The sequence below is a fragment of the Ursus americanus genome, chromosome X (assembly GCF_024610735.1).
Source record: "Ursus americanus isolate L20-20 chromosome X, mUrsAme1.1.p, whole genome shotgun sequence".
Classification (NCBI taxonomy): domain Eukaryota; kingdom Metazoa; phylum Chordata; class Mammalia; order Carnivora; family Ursidae; genus Ursus; species Ursus americanus.
In genome coordinates, this window is record NC_142164.1 from 37,607,846 (window position 1) to 37,631,814 (window position 23,969).

The 23,969-nt window shown below is 40.0% G+C and overlaps 1 protein-coding gene across 4 annotated transcripts in view; it reads left to right on the top strand.

The window, feature by feature from the left end:
- ACSL4 (acyl-CoA synthetase long chain family member 4) overlaps positions 1-23,969 on the top strand; it is a 74,932-nt gene that overhangs the window by 41,606 nt on the left and 9,357 nt on the right. For all 4 annotated transcript variants that reach the window (XM_045788939.2, XM_045788942.2, XM_045788940.2 and 1 more), the window contains exons 6-15: positions 35-173; positions 4,989-5,139; positions 5,294-5,417; positions 7,930-8,001; positions 11,728-11,867; positions 12,775-12,947; positions 14,964-15,038; positions 17,522-17,713; positions 18,982-19,096; positions 22,821-22,978. In XM_045788939.2, the coding sequence (XP_045644895.1) occupies positions 35-173; positions 4,989-5,139; positions 5,294-5,417; positions 7,930-8,001; positions 11,728-11,867; positions 12,775-12,947; positions 14,964-15,038; positions 17,522-17,713; positions 18,982-19,096; positions 22,821-22,978 (1,339 nt within the window). The remainder of the gene's footprint in view (positions 1-34; positions 174-4,988; positions 5,140-5,293; positions 5,418-7,929; positions 8,002-11,727; positions 11,868-12,774; positions 12,948-14,963; positions 15,039-17,521; positions 17,714-18,981; positions 19,097-22,820; positions 22,979-23,969) is intronic.

Genomic DNA, 23,969 nt, shown 5'->3' on the forward strand with positions numbered 1-23,969 from the left:
CATGCAATAGCTGGATCTTTTTTCTGCTCAACAGACTGCATTGTCAGATATCAATTGTGTTAAACACATCATTTATGTGGACAATAAGACTATCAATAAAGCAGACTACCCTGAAGGATTTGAGATTCACAGCATGCAATCAGTAGAAGAGTTGGGATCCAAGCCAGACAACGGTAAGTAAAACAGTGAAAACAAAATTTATTCATCTATTTAAGGTTTAGTTCAGTAGGTTAGGAAAAGAAGTAATGCAAGTAAAAACCGTAAACTTCTTTGATTTAAAAATTTTTTAAAAATGTTTAAATGATCAAGACCATATGTGATTAAAGTTTTCTCTCCTTCTCTCCTCAAAGGTAACCAGTGTTTTAAAATTTACTATATAGTTAATGTAGTCAATGGTTCAGACTGAAGGCAGTCTGAACTTCCTTTTTCAGGTAACCCACAGTAACTTTCCAACTTGGACCTCATATAAAGAAAAGATCTCAGGCCTTCCATTCAGTAACCTTTTTTTTTTTTAAATGCTTAACGCTAGTGATTTTAATGATGTCTCAGAGGATGCAAAAAGCTGTTTGCCAAGCTTATGCTCAGATTTTTTCTGCCACTGAGGTGGTTACTTGGTATTTCATTTGAAGCCGGTAGATACGCCTTGTGGCAAAATATCAATTGGTCATCAGGACAGAGGGTTGAGGAAATTAAATACTCCATTTAAATAGTTTCTTTATTCATGTTTAATGTGAAGATCACAAAACCCTACTAGATGAGGAAAGGATTCATTTTGTTTGGAGAAAACGTTGGTTGAACCACTGTTTAGCTTCTGAGGGTTTGACCATTAGGGACTGAACACATTTGCAGTGAGAGAGAAAGAGAGACTATAGAGCTCTTTACCCAGTGTGGAGAATGGCACAGAGGCTGAGATTTCACCCTACTTGCAAGCCAGTGAGTGAGCCTGCTGTAGCTTCTTGGAGGTCTGAGATCCCTGGGTCAGAGATGAAGGACAGTTTTGTATTCACTACAAATGCAGTAGCCAGCCTGTCAGCATTTGTGTTGCTTCCCCGCGCTCCAGTTTCCACAGGGCAACGCGAAGAGGGTTGGCATGGGACCCGTACCTGGCAACATGAATCATGTTACAGGAGAGCAACCGTGAGATTAGGGAGCCCAAACTTTTATAGAGGGTAGTATGACTGCCCTCTGCCCTGGAGGGAGGGAGGGAGGGAGAGAGAGAGATATTATTTTTATCGTACTGGACAGGAAGCACATCTACTCTTTAGCTCTAAAGGAAGATTTTTTTTAAGATTTTATTTATTTGACAGAGAGAGAGAGACAGCCAGAGAGAGAGGGAACATAAGCAGGGGGAGTGGGAAAGGAAGAAGCAGGCTCCCAGCAGAGGAGCCCGATGTGGGGCTCGATCCCAGGACCCTGGGATCACGCCCTGGGCCGAAGGCAGATGCTTAATGACTGAGCCACCCAGGCACCCCGCTCTAGAGGAAGATTCTATCTCCATCTTCCAAGGTTGTTTATTGTGCAGACATCCTTGAAAAGATGTTCTGGAGCCCAGTCATTGCCTTTGTTCACAAGATGTACAGAGAGAAACTCGAGACGCATAGAGAATTGTCTCTCAACACCAGGCTGACACTGCAAGATTGAGGTCACTTGGGAGGTCCTTATCGGTAGGGATCTGTTGTTGCCAATTCTGTGGATTCACCAAAGGATTTTGGTATAAAACTCTAGGGGGTATTAGTCCTCATAATTTTGTGTAAGCAGTGACCTGATAGACCACATATCCCACCTGGTTCCATTTATCTCTACAGTAATGAGACACATGCATTTTAGTCAGTAGTTGTTATGATAACAAGAAGTGAAGCATCACGGGGCGCCTGGGTGGCACAGCGGTTAAGCGTCTGCCTTCGGCTCAGGGCGTGATCCCGGTGTTCTGGGATCGAGCCCCACATCAGGCTCTTCCACTATGAGCCTGCTTCTTCCTCTCCCACTCCCTCTGCTTGTGTTCCCTCTCTCGCTGGCTGCCTCTATCTCTGTCGAATAAATAAAATCTTTAAAAAAAAAAAAAAAAGAAGTGAAGCATCACATCGTGTCCTTAGACTGAGAAGAGCTTAGCATATCTACTGCTGCTGCTTCCATTAGTCAGCACAGAAAGGATACAGTTCTTTTTTGACGTGATTCTCTAAACTGACAGTAGATATCTTTTTTTTTTAAGTTGTATTTATCTAAATCACCTCTACACCCAACATGGGACTCATGACCCTGAGATCAAGAGTCATATGCTCTTCCAACTGAGCCAGCCAGGTGCCCCAACAGTAGATATCTTTAAGGAGCATTAGCATGACTCAATTTAAGTATAACTTTATCTTTGATTATTTCAGTGGTAAATCACACTGCTTAAATTTTTCATTTAAACTGGTATGTAAAAGTATAATTCATTTTTAAACTGATTTTTAAAAAATAAAGTTTATTTTGTAGAACAGTTTTAGGTTCATCGCAAAATTGGGGGAAAGGTACAGAGATTTCCCATACACTCCCTGCCTCTACAATGCATAGGCTCCTCCATTTACCAACTTACCCCACCGGAGTAGTACATTTGTTACAATTCATAGATCTACTCTGACACATCATTATCACCCAAAGCCCATAGGTTACATCAGGGTTGACTCTCGGTACTGTACATTCTATAGGTTTGGACAAATGTATAATCATTACATCACCACTACAGTACCACTGCTACAGTCTCACCATTGCAGGAGCACAATTACAGTACCATAAATAATACAAACTGATTTTTAAAAAATCCACCCATCTTATGAAATGTTTATTTAATTCTGATAATAATATCTGTGTATTCTGGAATGGAAAGGAGGTTACTAGGTTACCACACCCCACCTTGAAAGTGGAAGCCTCAGTATGCTCTTTAAAATAAGCATGTTAGAACTGTAGAGTTGAAGAGGTCACTGACAGATCAAGTCAGCAACAGCAACAGCACACAAAGAAACTGAGGGAGGTGATGGAGAAGTCTGTTATCTTGATCGTGGCGATGGTATCACAGGGGTCTGCATATGTTCAGATCACCAAATTGTATATATGAAATATATGCAGTTTTTTTGTATATCAATTATACCTCCATAAAGCTGTTTAAAAAAAAATAGGAACAGTTTAGGTAAACATTATCTCTTCTCTGTAACACTTGTCAGTCCAGAGTAGATAAATTAACAGCAAGAAACAAATTTATGTCACACTGAAGTTCTAAAATATGGATACATACAGTGTTTGCTTTAAGGTGTGCATCTAGGCACTTAATAAACAGGGAGTTTCGATTTCACTCAACTGTTTGTTAGTATTGTGGAGTGACAAAAAGGTAATGTCGGTAATAGCAATTCTCTTTATTGGTAGGCTAGATACTTTCAAGTAACAATATTTACAGTTTTTCTAATTTACTTTCCCTCTGTATGACTGCTCTATTGTATTTATTGAAATGTAATTTGTTGTCTATTTAATCTAAACTCTTTAAGCTTGTGTATTACGTCTTTTTGATTTCATTTTTCCAAGAATGCATTTTTATTGTATTTTCTGAAAGGATCCATCCATAAATTATTGGTGGAGGGCAGAAAAGGTCCTCACCACGCATAGTTTGAAAAGCACGACTCTAGTGCAGGGTTTGGTAAATTACAGCCTGCTGACTGTTTCTGTAAATAAAGTTGGACTGGAACACCATCACAATTGTTTAACAAGTGTCTGTGGCTGGGTAGTTTTGGCAGAGACTATATGGCCCTCAAAGCCTAAAATATTTGCCGTCTGGTCCTTTGCAAAAAGAGTCTGCTGACCCCTGCTCAAGATGGCTGAGTCTAATCTGTCAGGAAGACCTCTCTACTTTCCTCTCCTAGTCATTCACTAAGCAAGGATCGCACTGGAGCTCAGGACCTTTAAGATGATTGAACACCCCTGCCTTCAGACAGAGGGCTAGAAGAAGTGAAGTTTAGAGACTATCTAGATATTATCTTTGATAGGGAATGGAGTGCTTATAAACCCCTCCACATGGTCTCTCTCTTTCGGTATCTGGAAATTCCTGTCGAATTTTGATTATACAGACTCAAAGTACGCTCCAATCCAGATAGGGCAATAAGCAGTAAATCTGGAAGACGCAGTAGAGTCCCAAAGCCAGACACACGACAAGTGCTCTAACTACAGGAGTGAGTGAGCGAGTGAGTCAGAGAGAAAGGACCACGATCTTACACCATTATTTTTATCTAACTGCACATTCAGTACTTTGAAAAAATGATTTCCTATACCAATTTCAAGAAGCAATGATAAAAACAGTAGAAAAGGTAATTTTGGTTTGGTGTTGTTTGGATTTTACTTGCTGCTTGGAATCTCATCTTAAAATAGTCTGTTAAATGTATAATGGTTATCTAACTCAGTGTCCATGGTTCAGTTATTGTAAAATAAAATTATTTTTATAAAAAGTTAAAAGATCAAGTCCAGTGGTTTCCAATCAGGGGTGTGTGTGAGTGTCATCTGTGGAGCCTTTGCTCCAGCCCAGACACAGAATCTTCTGAGCTAGGGACAAGAGATAGAGATGGTATTTTGGTCAAGTTCCACAGGTGATTCTCATGCCCGCCAGTGGTTAAGAACCACAGTCAGGTCCAACCGTCTCATTTTAAAGATGAGAAGACTGAGGCCTGAGGAGTTTGCCCACAATAGTCTTATCCTCCCGATTCTCCCAAGTCCCGGATAGCTTTCTACAACACTGCCAGAAAGGCAGGAGTAGACAGGGATTTGGCTGAGCATCTGGAAAATGGGCCAAATCGGGTTTGAAATTCTCACTGCAGGTAACCCGAATTTGATCGCCATTGTCGGGCCGATCATCCGTAGAGAGTATCTGTTTTACATAGTTTATCCCAATGCACACATCTAGAAATCTTCGTCTTCGTTTAGCAACTTCACTGTTAAAGTGAAGAAAATGTGGTGCTTTGTCGTTCATTTAGTGAGTGTCCCTCCAAATCGACCGAGCCCATCAGACATGGCCATTGTCATGTACACCAGTGGATCTACTGGCCGGCCCAAGGGAGTGATGATGCACCACAACAACCTGATAGCCGGCATGGCGGGCCAGTGCGAGAGGATCCCCGGCCTCGGGTAAGACGGGACTGCGCCCCATGCCCTGTAGAAAGCAGAGCTCGCGGTTGGCCTCCTCTAAGCTCAGTCTGTATTATGACGACAAGGCTGTTGCTCTTCCTCATTACCCCACCGTTTTAAGAATGGCTAAAATGTTGCTCTTGTTTTGTTTCAGCCCAAAGGACACGTACATTGGCTACTTGCCTTTGGCTCACGTACTGGAATTGACGGCAGAGATATCTTGCTTTACCTATGGCTGTAGGATTGGATATTCTTCTCCGCTTACACTCTCTGACCAGGTGACAGGCTTTTTGCTCTATTGGCTCGATCGTATTAAGTTGCATTGTTTGGCTGACAACACAGTGCTGAAACCTGAGATGTTTTAATTCTGTGAAAGCATTCTCCTTGACTTCAAAAAGAGCTCCTGTGAGCAAATATGAAGCTATGGGAAAGAATCTTGTGGATTTGTTAGCATCTGTTTAAACGATTTGGAAATGAATGGTTCATCTTGTCTTGCTTGGATTTTGGTTCTGGATAGCCAGGATAGAGAATATAAAGGCTCTGAGCCTTTTGGACGCATTATCCATCAACAGTGGTAGGTTTGGGGGAGGAGGTGTGGTGGTAGGATTGTGGCCTGGTTTTGCTCTTGAGTTTTCTCTAGCACTGTGCTGTCAACTGCGTTAGTCCCTAGCCACATACTGAGGTAAAGATCATTAAAATTAGATGAGAAAAATTTCGTTTCTCAGTTGCTCTAGGCACATTTCAGAGTCTCAGTAGCTGCATGTCCTAGTGGCTACCCCGTTGGACAGCACAGGTACCAAACATTTCCACCATCATGGCAAGTTCTGTTGCCTATCCAAAGGCAGCCCTCAGCTTTGCGCCCTGAGTCTGGGTTCTCCCTTCTCCCTGGTGTTCACAGTAGGAAGACCAACAATGAGTAGAGCTGACTCATGTACTTTAAGCCCATTTGAAATTACACATCCACTGCCTACTAATAAATGGGACTTGATCTAGTCAAGTTAAAATAGACCTGTCAGTAAGACGGGGGCTTGGATTGTAAAACAAAATTTTTAGAAAACTTTGTAATGTTAAAAAAAAAAAAGAAGAAGAAAGAAAGATCTGTGATGATTACATTTCAGTGCACTGTAGTGGGGTTTTCTTATTTTAGAAATGTTTTCAAAATGTGAAAAAACATTTCAATAGGCTTTGAGTATGATTCCCCCCCGGGATGTTCTGAAAACAGTCGCCTCCGTGTAGGGAAGGGGGCGGATGGAGTGAATGCCTCACCTACCTTTTTAATGAACTTTATAAGAAAGAGTCTCAATCTTACCAGGAATCTAAAACCCAGGAATCTCCCTCACATTGGAAATCAGAAAAAGGGGGGTGATTAGAGGCACTAGATAATTGTGATGTTGTCCTAACTAGGGTTATTGCAATCGTACGTAATAAGACGAGAGAACTGATACCATTACTGAGAGTAAGAAAGAGAGAGAGAAAGGGCTCCTTGTGGCTACTGCTACCCTGGAACAGCTCTCTAAAACAACAAATGGTCAGCACCACATGGAAGGCAGCTCTCTCTCGAAGGACATAAGAGCCCATCTTTCTCCCTACAAGGCAGCCCTCCCGTGTGTGGTATGCATGTGTGGGGGTAGATTTCCACTTGCAAATGTGCACATGCTTGCACATATGTAAAACAATAAGTAGTTATTTTATTTCCTTTATCCATCTTAAAGAAAAGTAGGATAAAAGCAATCGAGTTCTATCAGCAGAACCTTCCGTATGACGAGGCTGGTGCTACCTGGCAGGTCACACTATTTCTTAAGAGCTGGTTTTCTTCCTGCCTGCGTCAGCACAACTAACACAGTCTACACCTAAACTTACAGACTAGTGAACTGCATTAGAACAGATTCTTATTTTCACTTTTTATTTTTAAATTTTATTTATTTTTTTTAGAGAGGGGGGAGCAGAGGGGCAAGGAGAGAGAGAGAATCTGAAACAGGCTCCACACCCAGCTCGTGAGCCTGACGTGGGGCTCAATCTCACAACCCTGAGATCATGACAGGAGCTGAAATCAAGAGTCTGACACTTAACCGACAGAGCCACTCAGGCGCCCCAGCAGAGTTTTATTTTCATCTCCCCTTTTCAGTGGGCTCCTTTATCATTGTTTCTACCTGCTGATCTGACGTTTGAAATCCCAGACAGTACTTAGGTGTGTAAGAAGGAAAAGAGAAGAAAAGAAGTAGTACGTACACACTGACATATGTTTGTGCATATTCCCCGTGGTCACTGGCAGTGTCTTCAGTACCCTGTCAACCAAAATGTTATCAAATGAGTACTTTTGTATGATGTTAATTGACATCAGTGACTTTGAGAGGTGGCTTTACCATGTGGCTCATCAAAGAAAGTTAAAAGTATCTTCAATTTTGTTTTAGTGCTCAGTCTACCTTAGTTGAGGGCTTCTGTTTTTCCTTTTTTTTTTTCCCTAATGGATGGTTTGTGCTGTGTTTGATATGTCTGTAAATAAGAATGCTCAATGTACCAGAATATCCCACTCTCCTTCATTCCGAATCAGCGTTTTCCCCCTAAAGAAGGCTGAAAGGTGCTAGAAGAAATAATCTCCTGGCTAAGACACTAAAGCACTTATGCTTTAGACTTTTGTAGGTTATAATAGTTCTAACCGGTAACTCCCAGAGCAGTGGAAGATCAAATTCCACGTGTAAATTTCTGTCACTGTCATCGTTAATATTCGAATTACAGCATTTTTTGCGAATGTTGGTTTTCCTGATCCTATTTACTTTTTCTTTGCTGTAGTCCAGCAAAATTAAAAAAGGAAGCAAAGGAGACTGTACTGTACTGAAGCCGACACTCATGGCCGCTGTTCCGGTGAGTACAGAATGTAAATGTGCTTCATTGCTCGCACTTGGACTTTTTAAAGGCAATACCCTTAGGGATTTGTGTACAGTTCTAAATTTTAATTTTCCTGTGTTGAAATCATGGCAGCTGTGTTCATTAAAAGCTTTGATAAGGTATTGGAAAGGATGAAATGACAAGCTTCTGAAATGTATGCCTGCTAGTGTTGCCGATACTTGAAAATTAGGGGCTGAAAATGACCTGAGTTCAGATCACGTCCTGTGAGCATTTAAGGTTTCAAGGGTTTTTGTTTCATCACAAATTTTAAAAAACGGAGGGAACATAGGCCATCCCAGAGAACTGAAGCAGCACATCCAAGGTTATGGAATGAGTCTCGAATCTGAGCCTCCCGACCCTTACAGTGAGCAGGAAAACTGGCACTGGAGAGAGCTTCCAAAGAGAAAAGATGATTTCTAGATTTTTAAAATCCTTATGTGAAATAGTGCCTTTTACGAAAAGGAGGACGTTACAGTTTTTTGCCCCCCCCCCCTTTAAAGATTTTTTAAAATTTGTTAGGACAGAGAGCACAAGCGGCCGGGGGGCGGGGGGATCAGGACAGAGAGGGAGAAGCAGACTCCCCGCTGAGCAGGGAGCCCGACAAGGGGCTCGATCCCAGGTCCCCGGAATCATGACCTGAGCCGAAGCAGACGCTTAACCAACTGAGCCACCCAGGTGCCCTGTTTTTGGCCTTTTAATATTAAATTCTGAAATATTTAACACAGTGTTTCAAATTTGCATGGTCCAATATATTCTAGCACTTTTAGGATCAGAAACTCCAGTGGGACTGTGTATCATGACTTGCATGTATTATGATCAGATTTTAAGTCTTATCCCAATATCTTTCTCAGAACTATTTTTGTACACGGAAAGTCAGAGATTAGATCATGAAGTGTTCGGCCCAAGTTTTCTAAGAATTAGGAAGTTACTTCGTTGTTTTAGCTTTTAATTACAAAATTACCAAATAACCAAGGAATTAGGATAGGTCTGAGCATGCCTTTGCCTTTTTGTTTAGAGGTGCTGTAGAATTCAGCACGTTTACAAATGGAAGGAAGCTTCTCATTACTCACAGTACTTCCTGTGTCCCAGGCACTGCTCAAGTGCTTCAGATGGATTATCTCACTTAATCCTCCCTAAGACTCTGCTAGCTGGTCCTGTTTTTCCAGTTTTATAGAGGGAAAAAACTTGCCTGAGGTCACAGAGCCCATAGGTGCTAAAGTGCTAAAGTTCAAGTGTGAACTGAATTGTCTTAACTACTATGCTTATCTATTTAGGATTGTTTCGTTTTGGGCAACAGTATTTTGGCTTTATTACCCAAAGTACAGGAATCCCTAGTAAACCTTATTGGAGAACATAAGGAAAGAAAAGGGCCAAGGACTATAGGAAGTAATGTCTGAATTTAGGCCTAAAGGATAAGCAGGAGTTAGCTGGTATGCTGTGTATCTTCTAGTTGTCTGTTGTCCATTCTTCTTTGTGTCTTGGAAGGCTAACTTCTGTGGATGAATTACTAGGGCTTCCTGGCCTTCTGATTGCTGGTTGGGTTCAGTCCATTACTGGCACTCAGGAGAGATCACAGGGGCTGGGGGGGTGTGGAGTTTGCATACTTACTGCCTTTGCTCCTTCCCTGCTGGGCTGTGGTTTGGGGAAGTTGTCAGGAGCGCATTGGATAGTCTCTTTCCCATTGGCTTTAACCAGGTCTTGCCCATGGCTATAGTCCTTACTGGGCTCCAATCATACTTCTCTCTACTTACTTCTTCAGGCCTAGGGATAGTAAGCAATCTCCCATGTTGCTGATCCATTGATGCTTCACTCAACTTTGTTGTTCCCTTCGCTCTTCTTACTCCTCTATAAATAGGCCTTAAAAAATCTTTTTTTTTTTTTTTTTTTTTACTGAGAATTGGTAGATTCTATTATCTGTGTTAATTTCTTTCCTGGTCAGAATAAAAGATCCATTTAGTATTGTGTATTCACAGAGAGAATTTAGAATAAATCACTGCTGCTTGTAAGCAGTGACTCAGTTGAACATCATGTAATTATTAGGTTGAAGTAAAGGGTGACTTAATGTGCTAACAATAAATCCTGCCAACTTGTTGCAACTGTATTGTTTGTGTTCCTTCCTCACTGAGGCCACTTCGCCTATGACTCGTATCTATTGGAAGGAGCAGTGGAGGTAGTTCTCACACAGCTGTCTCGCTCCCGTATGCTTTTTTCCACCCAACATCCCATTCACTTTTTTAAGAGGGATAGTTACAGGATATTAAAGTCCTTGTAGGGAACTTCTGGAATTTCTCAGTCACAGATCTAGACAAATATTTCAGTTCTGTAATAATGATTCCATCTGTGGAAATGGACAGAACAACACTGTACCATGCTTGAATGCTGGGGTAGCCTCTCTGCACCCCTGCTAGCTTTATTGAGATACAATGATGTAACATTGTGTCAGTTTAGGGTGTACAGTGTGATGATTTGACATATGTATATATTGTGAAATGATTACTGTAATAATGTTACTTAACACACCCATCACCTCATGTAGTTACCGTGTGTGTGTGTGTGTGTGTGTGTGTGTGTGTGTGTGTGTGTGATGAGAACATTGAAGACCTACTCCTTTAGCAACTTGCGAATATACAATACAGTCTTGTTAGCTGTAGTTACCTTGCTGTGCCATACATTACATCCTCAGGACTTAACTCATCTTCTACCTGTAAGTTTGTACCCTTGGACCAACATCTCCCTATTTCCCCCACTCCCTAGCTTCTGGCAATAACCAGTCTACTCTCTTTTGCTGAGTTTGGCTCTTTTCAATTCCATGTACAAGTGAGATCATACAGTATTTGTCTTTTTCCGTCTACCTTATTTCATGTAGCATAATGCAAGAGATGGTTTTGTTGTCTTCATTTCTGAATGGCTCTATTCTGATATCCAAAGAGCCATTCATAAAACCATTCATTGTAGCACAACTTAATTTATACTAATTGCTAGTTTAAATATTTTAAACCAGGCATTTATAAATAGATGTGTTTTGTGCAACAATTTGTATTAATTTGTGCTAAGTCATTTCAAGGAAACATTTAGTGATAGTCTGGGCTTTTTTGCTTGTCTGTTTTGTTTTTATATATTATCTTGGGAGTCACTATATCCCAAACCTAGTCCTACTTTTAATTTTCCAAGGAGCCATGAGCAAGAATCCTATTCTTTTTTGTTATCTTAGCTTCTATTGAAAGGGAATCAAAATGCCTAAATTATAGGGACATAAAACTCTAGGAAACTCTGTATGTAAACTCTTCTTAGAAGCGCTGTAAATCTCTCTGCTGTGTTCTAAGAGTCACAAGGTAGTAGTGAGAAAAACATCAGGATTAGATTCAACATAGTTGGGTGTTCTGGTGCTATTTGAAAATAAGTGCATATATTTGAAAGAAAATAATTTAAAAAGGTTTTTATGTGGGAGGGGAATGAATTATTTACACTCTAGTTAACATTTTTAAAGATTTTTAGAGAAACTTAGTTTATAGAACTGAAAAACCCCTATACTTGTCGCTGGTCTTTTTGAAATCGTGAACAAGTAAAGTCAGTGAAATTAATTATATAATAAACATAACCATTTTTACCTAAGATGTTGTAAGCAAGGTGTCTTCAACTAAAGACCGTCTCAGTGTTGGTGTAATTCTTTTCAGGTTATTGACTGTTTTGCTTACCTTTTAGGAAATCATGGATAGAATTTATAAGAACGTTATGAGCAAAGTCCAAGAGATGAATTATATTCAGAAAACGCTGTTCAAGATAGGGTATGATTACAAATTAGAACAGATCAAAAAGGGATACGATGCACCACTTTGCAACCTGTAAGTACATTTCATAGACTCCGTAGTGTGAGCCTTTAGATCTTTTGTGTTTTTACAACTGGAAGCTGAAAAAGTAACTGGCAAGTTAATTTCCTTTGAGCATCACCACCATCATCATAAGCTTGCATTTCCCTTTTACTCGCTTCTAACGCTCATTGCTTACACAGCCAACACAGAGGACCCTCAACTCTGATCATGGCAATTTAACAAATTTTAATAATTGAATAAATATTTAAGATTCAATGATAAAATTCCGTCTTGTGAAGAAAAACTAGACTTTCGAATCAAGACATTCGAGTTTAAAAAGCGTCATGTCTAACTGAAAGCGATACTCAAGATTTTATTCTGCGTGAAGGTTTCCAATGTATTGTCTTCATAAAACAGTATAATAAGTATGTGAATATAAAAGCTATTTAAAATGCAGTGCTGCGGGGGTGGAGATGGGAAAACATTTTTCATTAAGAGAGAGATAAGTCGATAACTAAATGTTCTCAAGAGAACTGTGATTTATTTTCCTTTGACGACATCATTTTCTTTCATTTACTGTATGTCAAAGCGATTTCCCAAACACCGCACTCTTTTTTGCATTTTCTGGCATTTTTAAAAAGTACAGCGGACACATAACGTTCCTGTAGTTTCAGGCGTGTCACATAAGGACTTGACCCCTCTGTACGTTATGCTGGTCTCACCACAAACATAGCTACCATGTGGCATCTTCTGGCATTTTTTTCCAAAGCGTTATTAGTTGTCACTTTGTCAACCTCTCATTAATTACCACCATGGTTCTCAAACTTAGGTGTCCAGCCCAAGTTGAACAATCTTGCTCAGAGCTTATAAATTAGGATGTCACCAGGAATAATGTATGCATGTATTAAAATGATCCCCCCCCTTTTTTCATTTTTTCCAGGTTACTGTTTAAGAAGGTGAAGGCTTTGCTGGGAGGGAACGTCCGCATGATGCTGTCTGGTGGAGCGCCGCTGTCTCCGCAGACACACCGGTTCATGAATGTCTGCTTCTGCTGCCCTGTGGGCCAGGGTTATGGACTCACAGAATCCTGTGGTGCTGGGACAGTTACTGAAGGTAAGTGCTGGTAACGTGGCAAATAATTCGACGTTAGTCACTACTGACAAAACCCATTTGCATTAGCTTTAGGAACCGTGGTATTTTTATACCTTGTAAGTGGTATCAGATTCCAGGCAAACCTGAGTAGTTTTAGTAACTTTTAATGGAACTATCATGAGTACCCTTTTATTTTTAAGCCTTGTAAATATTTATGCCATTTTGTCAGTCCTCAGAATTCTGTCACCCCGGGCCTTCGATCTTTTCTCTCTAAATGATTACTTCCTTGGAGAGCTGCACTCTTGGAATAAAGTATCATTTTTAGGCCCCCTCTTGAATGTATATTCCTGCCCTGACTTCTTGTTTGTTTTCTCTTCTGTTATTTTCATCATCCTGCGGCAGGGTTTCTCAACTTTGGCACTACTGAAATTTTGAACCAAGTAGTTCTTTATTGTTCAGGCTCTCCGGAGCCTTATAAGATGTTCAGCAGCTGGATGGAAACCAGGAGTAACTCACTCCTCCCAGTTGTGGCAGTGGAACAACTAGAAACATTACCAAATATCCCCCGAGGGGCCAAATCATTCTGGGCTGGGAAACACTGGGTATAGTGACGTTGTTTTGGATGAGCCCACTTCCGCTTTAAACTTATTGTGTCCAAAATCAGTGCCAGCAACCCAGACCATCTCTCCACCTCACCAATTGTTTGCGACGGTGGTATTGCCATCCTAAAGTCATTCAGGGCATTGGCTTTGAAGTCACCTAGTTAAATATCTTTAACTTTGATCAGATCCTCCCACTTCTTCATTGGGTTGTTCCCTCCCCTGCGTGCCACCTCTGGCGTCCAGCCTTTCGTGACTTCACACTGCTCTGAGGTAATAGCCTTGCGCCTGCTGCGCCTGCCTCTGTCAGAGCACTTCCGATGGGTCCTGTGTGATTGTGTTAGCCGCCTCCACCTCTAACCCTGCTTCATGCCTGGCGAACCGAGCTTTCCAGACATCTTTGATCTGGCGCCATTGAACCCATTGTTGTTTTCCATTATTTCCCACAGCTCCATGTACCTGGCTGTGCTCTCCAGACAAGTCAGTTTTCTTACTCTTTCTCATATGGGCATTCTTGCTCTCACCGCTCTGTATTTTCTGTTCCCTTCTCTTAGAATGCCCCTTTGGCTAACTGGTCACAGCTGCCTTTTCATGCCCAACTCTTCAGTTAAGTCCTTCCCAATTTTACATTGATGTTTCTAGTCTCTCAGGTACCATTGTGCTCACTTTCAGTACCATGCAGTTGACTATTTATTTAAATGTGCTCTCAATTGTTTCACATGCATTTTGGCCCAGGTAGTTTGTTTGTAAGCTCACTGGGGGAAAAGTCTCCTATCCTTTATGTGTTTTCTCTTTTCAGTGTTTAATATAATGCTAGGTACATTATTGGCTATCTATTAATACTTGATTATGGATAGCAGTACTTCCAGATTACAAAAGGAGAATATCATCATCATCGTCATCATCATGTTTGGTGGTAATAGCTAATGTTTATTGAAAACTTAGTTTGTGCTGGGACGTGTTAAGCATCTTCCGTGCATCATCTCATTTAATCCCTACAGCATATCCTTGTTAAGAAGTACGTTTTTTTACTATCCCCATTTAATAGATGAGGAAATGGAGGCTTAGTGGGGTTAAGTAATTTGTCCAAGTCCCACAGCCAGTCAGTAAGTGGTAGAGAAGGAATTCCACTCCAAGTCTGTCTTCCTGGAATCCTAGGTAGATAATGGTGGAGCCAGCTCTCCTCCTTTAACAGTGGTTTTTGTACTTAATTATCTGAAATTCACCCGTGAGAAGCAGAAATGATGTAACAACCCTGGAATTGATTGCACTGTTGAAATGAAGTTGAAGTATCGAAACCCTGACCACACTTGGCTCTGCACTCACAATGGCCTCTCTTTTGTCATCTGTGAGACTCTGGCTCGGACTCCAGTATTCCTGGTCTCACGTGGGTCTGAAATGTGGTATGCTAACATCTTTATTGCATTTTCCCTTGTAGTTACTGACTATACTACTGGCAGAGTTGGAGCCCCTCTCATTTGCTGTGAAATTAAGCTAAAAGACTGGCAGGAAGGTAAGAATTTTATGACAAGCTCTACTGGTTCTAGATACGTTGAAAACCACCATGAGCCTCAAGATAGCCAGTGTTACGTTGTCTGTGGTAGCATGTGAGTCTTTGCTGTTGCGTGTTCCCTGTGCTTTCTTTCTCCTCGGATAAAATCTTTAGGTTCTGAAGAGGAAAAGAAAATCTCTGGAATCTAGGCATGGTGATTCTGCACTTGAGAATACTTGATGGTAAAGAGGAAAAACTTTCTTATGGGGCATTCCCTGGGTTTGGAGAAGGGTTTGGAGAATCATCCTATCTTTTAAAGCTCAACTTTACTAGTGAGGAGGTTGGAGCTGGGAAATGAAACCCCAGATTTTTAGGGGCTAGAGTGACTGATCACACACACTCACACACACGCACACCCAACCCCTTAGCTCTTGACCCCAGCAAACGTTTTCACAGTTCAGACTCAATTCTCCAGCTATTTGTATAATTTTATTTTTATATGTGACTGCAAAGGGAAGCCTGCACTTTACAGACATTGGTGATAATCCTTTTTATTAATCAGCTGAAGGCAAAAAGTAAACCAGTCTTCCTGACGAAATTGTGAAAAATACTAAATATGTGCATTAACTGCAAAATAATTAACAGCCTGTCCTTGCCAGGTAAGGCAAAAGTAATTAAAAAGCTTATGGTTTTGAAAGGGAGTATTCACCTAGGGATGGAGCCATAGACTGAAAATTTAAAGGACCAGTTAGTTACCTCCTAGGACAATTCCCCTAGGTTGTTCCAACCCAAGAAAATGAATGGGCTTTATCTGACATAAACTTGAAGTTCCTGAAGTTGTTTCTCTTCTGTGACTTTCTTATGATGTCCATTATTGTCAGTGCTCCATGAGCAAATGGCCACTTCTTCTCAAAAACCACATTTAAAATCCAGTTGCATTCCCAAGAGTTTTGCATCTTGGGAATAAGTCCTCCCACAGTCATGCTGTTCCAGTTTGAGGATGGAGATCTGAAGAGAATGTAGGGAATATAGGTCTGGCTGGATTGAGTCTCAGCATCACAATTGTTTTTACTAGATGGGTTATTTATGAGGCAGTGAAATCAGAGAAACAAGGTGTATCGTTACAACTTGGTAAGGCAAATTGTGCCTCTTGAATTTTTATTTTCTGATTTTTTGGTATTGTGCCTTAATGTCCATTTGGGGGAGTGGGTACATTTTTGCAAATGTATTTGGAGTTTTCCTTGCTATGAAGGAACCCTTGCTTTCTATAACAGGAATGATCTTAATGTTTTACGTACAGTGGGTTTTGTCCAATTCAAGTACTGACTAGTTTAAAATTTTTAAGAGCAGCTTTGATTCTTTTAGGACATAAAATCCAATCAACATCTCAGGTTATGAATTCAGATTTTTGTATATTTCCCTTAAAGTCAGCTTTATTCAGTAATAAATAGGTAATGAGTGGTGGTAAGATATTTTAGAATTATTGTCAATTATTTCAGTGTTCTAACTTTTAAAGTTGTGACTGATCATAGGCAAAGTTAAGAAAATAAACTTTCCCTCCTGTTTCTCCTAGCCTCCCTTTCCCTCTCACTTAATGGTGTTGCCTTTGGTAGGCATTTCCTCCCTGCTCTCCTGTATTAAAACCAAAAAAAAAACAAAACAAAAAAAAAGAGGGGACCCTGGGTGGCTCAGTCAGTTAAGCATCTGCCTTCAGCTCAGGTCATGATCTCAGGGTCCTGGGATCTAGCCCCACGTGGGGCTCCCTTGCTCAGCGGGGATTTTGCTTCTCTCTCTGCCCCTCTCCCCCACTCATGCTCTCTCTCGAGATCTCTGTCGAAAATAAATAAATGAAATCTTTAAGAGAGAGAGAGAGAGAGAGAGAGAGAGAGAAACCAAAAGAAACTCTTAATGATAGAGAACAAACTGAGGGTTGATGGAGGGAAGTGGGTGGGGGATGGGCTGAATGCGTGATGGGTATTAAGGAGGGCACTTGTGATGAGCACTGGGTGTTTTAAGTGGTGAATTACAAAATTCTACTCCTGAAACCAATACTGCACTCTATGTTACTAACAAAAATTTAAATAAAATTTAAAAACAAATAAATAAAAAATAAAACCTCTTTAGAAAAAAAAATCGGAAATGCATTGATATCAGTATGTTAGTAATTTACTTATAACAGCTTCAAGTGTTACCCTTCTTGGGGGGGTACTTTTGTCTTAACAGAGCTCTATGAAGCCCATTTCTAAGCATGAAATTTTTTGGTCTTTGGGAAGGTTTGGCGTAGTTGGTGGTTGGTGATTATCATTGAGCCTTCCTTGGTACTTCTGAAATTACAGTTACACACAATGTGAATACACAAGAATGTGAATAAATATAAACTAATATTCTCCCATAAAGTGACATAAAATTTGATCCACAGAAACATATTAGTGTAGTAATTTTAAGAATTAATATAAGTACATTCTCTGTTAAAACAGTAACTGATTTCATTAAATGACTTCCAGGCGGTTATACAATTCATGACAAGCCGAACCCCAGAGGCGAAATCGTAATCGGTGGGCAGAATATCTCCATGGGATATTTTAAAAATGAAGAGAAAACTGCAGAGGATTATTCTGTGGATGAAAATGGCCAAAGGTGGTTTTGCACTGGTGACATTGGAGAATTTCATCCTGATGGATGTTTACAGATTATAGGTCAGTGTATTCTCTTTTTGTGAGAAAACAAAGATTGCTCAAAAGAGGTATTTTTTTGGTCAGCTACACATGGTACTATATAACCACCTACTGTCACATACCCTACCTAGAATACCATAGAATACCACAGAATAGAATCCCTCACCATTTACCTCCCCACTCAAGAATCATTGTGGGCACATTACTTTCCCTAGTGGCTATTTATATAGCTCTAGCTATCCTTGCAACTTAGAAAATTATAAATCCTCAACAGCAAACCGTTCTTCTGAGAATGTCAGTTGGTTTGACACTGCGCTCACCGAGCCTACTGAAATAGACTTTTAACTCCAAGAGAGCCCTTATGCTATTCACTTTAAGTAGACAGAACCTAAAATGAAAATTTGACTAGCTAGCTGGGAAGGACCAGTCCATAGGGACCTAGTCACGTCCTTTTTAAGCCATAACATTGCCTCAGTCATATCCCTAGTGGTCCATTTAAATCTGTCCCTGGACCCGTATCTGACCTGAATATAATTAGAGATTTCCTGGGAAAAGTGGTTTTTCATCTAGAAGTTAAATCTGCTGGGGAAATCCCCACTAAGCATGGCTCAGTCTAGAACCAATCCCCTCCCCTCCCCCGCTTTTTTTTTTTCCTTGATCCTTATTTGCACTGGAATCAAAGGTGGTTTCTGTGGGCATGTAGAGTGGGTTCCCAGGCTACAGGTAGGCAAGCTGGCCCTCGTACGAAAGTTGTAAGGCAACCGATGATTATTCAAGCCATGCTGTCCTGTGCCAGGAGCACTGTCATTTTAACAAGATGATGTCAAATGTGGAAAATGGGGAATTCACGTGTATTAACCACATTCCACATGCCGGACGTTGTGCTACATGCTTGTATCAGTATCTCTGATAAAATTGAGGGTTGGAGAGGTTAGCCGACATGCCCAGGCTCACATGGCTTGTAATTGTGCAGAGCTGCCATTCAAATCTAATGCTCCGAGATCCTGTTCCTTCTCTTCACCTTATTATTGTAGTTAAGATTATAATAAGATACTGAAGCATTCTGTACAGGGTCTAGCATTTTAGCCAGTATCTCTTCAGCTAGGTGTTTTCTTTTTAACTGATGTGTATGGGCAAGCAGTATATATAAGAAGATTTTAGGAGATTTTAGAAGAAGTCTCTTTGTCAATCAAGGTGAAGGCAGTGACATTGAAAGAAAATCGGAAGTGTACACACCTTAATAAAATGGACTGTGGCTAACTTAATCTTCCTCATTCTTCATCTTATAGATCGTAAGAAAGATCTGGTGAAGTTACAAGCAGGAGAATATGTATCTCTTGGGAAAGTAGAAGCCGCACTGAAGAACTGTCCACTTATAGACAACATCTGTGCTTTTGCCAAAAGGTAATTTTAAAAGTTGCATTTGTGCTTCCTTGTACTTGCAGTAGAAGGACGACTGGAAACCATTTTGATCATCTCTAATCATAAGGGAAACACCAACATTTTCATCAGCATTGGGGAATGTTACACGTTTCTGAAAGTTCACCAGCTTGAAGATCTTTCGAGATGATTCAGACTTTCTAACTAATTCTTTGACACCTACTCTGCCTTGCTAAATACTTAGCTGTGCCACAAAACTTACTATTTAACATCTGTAACAACTGAGATAAGTGATTTTCCTAAGAAGTCCATACAGCTAGTACAAGTTTTCTAAATCAGAAACCTAAGAGATTGGACCATTTTCTTTGTGTGTTAATAGCGTTTATTTTTAGGGGCTTTGTCATGCCCTTTAAAAAAAAGGTAATTGTAAAAAAAAACCCACAAAACATAAAAATTATCATCTTAACTGTTTCTAAGTGTATAGTTGACTGGTGTTATGTATATTCACATCATTGTGCAGTTAGTCTCCAGAACTTTTTCTCTTGCAAAACCGAAACTCTCAAGCTATTAAACAACTCCCCATTTTCCCTGGCCCCAGTCCCTGGCTCCCACCATTCTCCTTCGTGTTTCTGTGAATTTGACTAGTCTAGATACGTCATATAAATAGAATCATAGTATTTGTCTTTTTGTGACTGGCTTCCTTCACTCAGCATAATGTGCTCAGGGTTCATCTATATTGTAATGTCAGAATTTCCCTTCGTGTTTCAGGCTGAGTAATGTTCCACCAGATGCGGGCGCCGGGGTGGCTCAGTCGGTTACGTGTCTGCCTTTGGCTCAGGTCATGATTCTAGGGTCCTAGGATTGAGCCCCGCATCGGGCTCCCTGCTCAGTGGGGAGTCTGCTTCTCCCTCTCCTTCTGCCCCTCCCCTGGCTCATGCTCTCTCTCTCTCTCTCTTTCCCTCTTTCCTCTCTCTCAAATACATAAAATCTTTAAAAAATGTTGCATTGGGTGTATAGACCGTATTTTGTGTGTCCATTCATCCACCAGTGCACAGCTATGGTGGCTTCCACCTCTTAACTATTGTAAATACTGCTGCTATGAACATGGTTATACAAATATCTCTTCAAGATCCTACTTTCAGTTCTTTTGGATATGTACCCAGATGTGAAATTGCCAGGTCATATGGTAGTTCTATTTTTATTTTGTGAGGAACCGCCGTACTGTTTATACCACAGCAGCAGCACCATTTTTACATTCCTACCAACACTGCACAAGTGTTCACATTTCTCCACATCCTCACCAATGCTTGTTTCTATTTTTTCGATAAGATTCATCATAGTGGGTGTGAGGGGATATCTCCTGGCTGATGGTTAGTGATATGGAGCATTTTTTCATGTGCTCTTTGGCCATTTGTGTATCACCTCTGGAGAAATGTCAAGTCCTTTGCTTATTAAAAATTTGTTCTCCCTTCTTTTTAGTTATACAATATAGTGTTATCCACTGTAGTCACCATGTTTTACATTAGACCCTCAGATCCTATTCATCTTCTAGCTGAAAGTTTATACCCTTTTACCAACCTGTCCCTATTTCAACCAGTCCCTGGCAACCACTTTCCTACTCTGTTTCTGTGAGTTTAACTTTTTTTTTTTTTAAGATTCCACGTATAAGTGATACCATGTAATATTTGTCTCGCTCTGTCTGGTTTATTTCACTTAGTATAATGCCCTCAGGGTTCATCCGTGTTGTCACAAATAGCAGAGTTTTCTTCTTTCTCATAGCTGAATGATATTTCCTTGTGTATATACACCACATATTCTTTATTCATTCATCTATTGATGAACACAGGTTGTTTCTATATCTTGGCTTTTGTGACTAATGCTGCAATGAACATGGGCAGGCAGGTATCTCTTCAATATCTTTTCATATCCTTTGGATTTGTATTTCTTTGTCCAAGCAATTGGATTGCTAGATCATACAGTAATTCTATTTTTAATTTTTTGAGGAATATCCACACTGTTTTCTATAGCGGCTACACCAATTTACATTCCCACCAACAGTGCGCCATGTTCCCTTCTCTCCACATCCTTGCCAACACTTGTTATCTCTTGTCTTTTTGATGATAACCATTGTAACAGGTGTGAGATGATATCTTATTGGGGTTTTGATTTGCATTTATTTTCCTGATGATGAGTGATATTGACCACCTTTTCGTGTGCCTCTTGGCCATTTGTATGCCTTCTTTGGAAAAATGTCTATTCACTTTCTCTGCCCATTCTTTAATTGGACTTTTTTTTTTTTTTTTTTTTTGCTCTTGAGTTGTAGGACTTATTCATGGATTTTGGATATTAACCCCTTACCAGATAAATGATTTTCAATATTTTCTCCCATTCTGTAGGTTGCCTTTTCTTTTTTTTTTTTAAGATTGATTTATTTATTGGGGGGGAGGGGCAAAGGGAGAGGAGAAGAGAGAATCTCAAGGAGACTCCCCCCTGAGCATGGAGCCCGATGTGGGGCTTGATGTGGAGCTCTATCCCATGACCCTGATATCATGACCTGAGCCAAAATCAGGAGTCAGATGCTCAACTGACTAAGCCACCCAGCTACCCTTGTATGTTGCCTTTTCATTTTGTTAGTGGTTTCCTTTGCTGTGCAGAGCTTTTTAGTTTGATATAGTCCCACTCGTTTATTTTTGCTTTTGTTGCCTATTGTTTTTCAACAATACACATTGTCAAGACTGATGTCAAGGAACTTACCCCATACTCTTTCAGGAGTTTTATAAGTTTTAGGTCTTTGGCCAGTTTTTAATTGGGTTATTTGGGTTTTCTTTCTCACTATTGAGTTATAGGAGTTCTTTATATATTCTAGGTATAACTTCTTATCAGATATATGGCTCACCAATATTTTCTCCAGCTCTATAGATTGACTTTTCACACTGTTGACTATGTCCTTAAGTTTTCGTTGTACTCCCATTTATCAGTTTTTTTCTTTTGTTGCCTCTGCTTTTGGTGTCATATCCAAGAAAGCATTGTCAAATCCAGTGTCGTGAATCTTTTCCCCTGTATTTTCTTCTAGATATTTTGTAATTTTACCTCTTACATGTTTAGGTCCTTGATCCATTTTGAGTTATTTTTTGTGTGTAGTATGGGCTGAGGGTCCAACTTCATTCCTTTGCAAATGGGTAGCCAATTCTCTGAACACCCATTTTTTTGAAGAGACTGTCCTTTCCCCATTGAGTGGTGATGGTGCCCTTATTGAAGATCATTTGACCATATGTGCAGGGGTTTATTTCTGGGCTTTCTGTTCCATTGGTGAAATGTCTGGCTTTATGCCAGTACTATGGGTTTTATTACTTCTTTTTTTAAACAGATCCTATTTATTTATTTATTTATTTATTTATTTATTTATTTATTTATTTGACATACACACACACACACACACACACACACACACACACACACGGAGCACAAGCAGGGGGAGCAGCAGGGAGAGGGAGAAGCAGGCTCCCTGCTGAACAGAGAGCCCAATGTGTGGCTCAATCCCAGGTCACTGGGATCATGACCTGAGCTGAAGGCAGATGCTTAAATGACTGAGCCACCCAGGTGCCCTGGGTTTTATACTTCTTAATGAAACTGTGACACTTAAGATAAATATATATTTGGAATTATGTGTACTGTTCTAGTCAATAACTTATAAATAATTGTTCTCAATGCTTTAATTTCCATTTTGTGTTATTTTCTAATTTTTTAGTGATCAGTCCTACGTGATTAGTTTTGTGGTTCCTAATCAGAAAAGGTTGACACTTTTGGCACAACAGAAAGGAGTGGAAGGATCTTGGGTTGATATCTGCAATAACCCTGCCATGGAAGCTGAAATACTGAAAGAAATTAGAGAAGCTGCCAATGCCAGTAAGTAAGAAATTGCTTGTCTATTGAAGTCCCTAGAAGTCATTTAATGATGTCTTGTACATTAGGCTCTTTGGGATGTCTATTTAATTATTTTGTTTTCATCATAAAGTACAGGGTTTTAAAAACCTGCATCTTGAAAAAATTTATATATATATATGTATATATATATATATAGTATAAATTATATATATGCATGTTAGATATATACATTATATATATATATATTTATATATTTATATGTTGGAAAGATCCTTAAATGTCATATAGTAGAATAACCTATCTAGTTCTTTATTGCGTGTTACAACATCCCTGCTAACTGGTCATGTAGCCTGTGTTTGGAATGGTCCATCTTTGTTCTGGAAGTTCATGATGAGGTGCCCTGGTATGTATCTCTTCTTGTTTATCGTTGCGTATAGTAACTTGATGTGGGTCCTTTCAGTCTATAGATCTCTGCCCTTTAATTCTGGGAAATATCCATTTATCTTTTTGTTTGTTTGCTTGTTCGCTCTTCTTTTTATAGTTTTTCTCCCCAAGTTGTGTGTTTGTGTCTTTATCTGGGACTACTTTTATATGGCTGTTGGACCTCCTGCTTTCATCTTTTAGTTTTATTATCTTTTTTTCTTTTGTTTTCTATCTTGTCCTTTTTGTTTTACATTCTAACAGAGTCCCTCCACTTTATCATCTCTTCTGTCTATTGAATTTCCAACTTCCAGTATCAGAATTTTAATTTTCAAGAGCTCTTTCTTATTTTCTCCAAGTTCTTTTAATAGCATCCTGTTGCTCTTTCATGAATGCACTCAGTGTGTTGTCTCTTATTCCCCCGAGGATGTTCAAGGGATTCCTTTCCTGACCAATTCTTCCCCTGTTATTGTTTGTTTCCTCCAAGTTCCACTTCCTGCTTGTTTTGGTCATAGCTTCTTCTAATACCTGTGGATCCTTGTCTGTCCATTCATATTTGGGAACAAGGCACTAAAATACTGTTCGGAAAGCT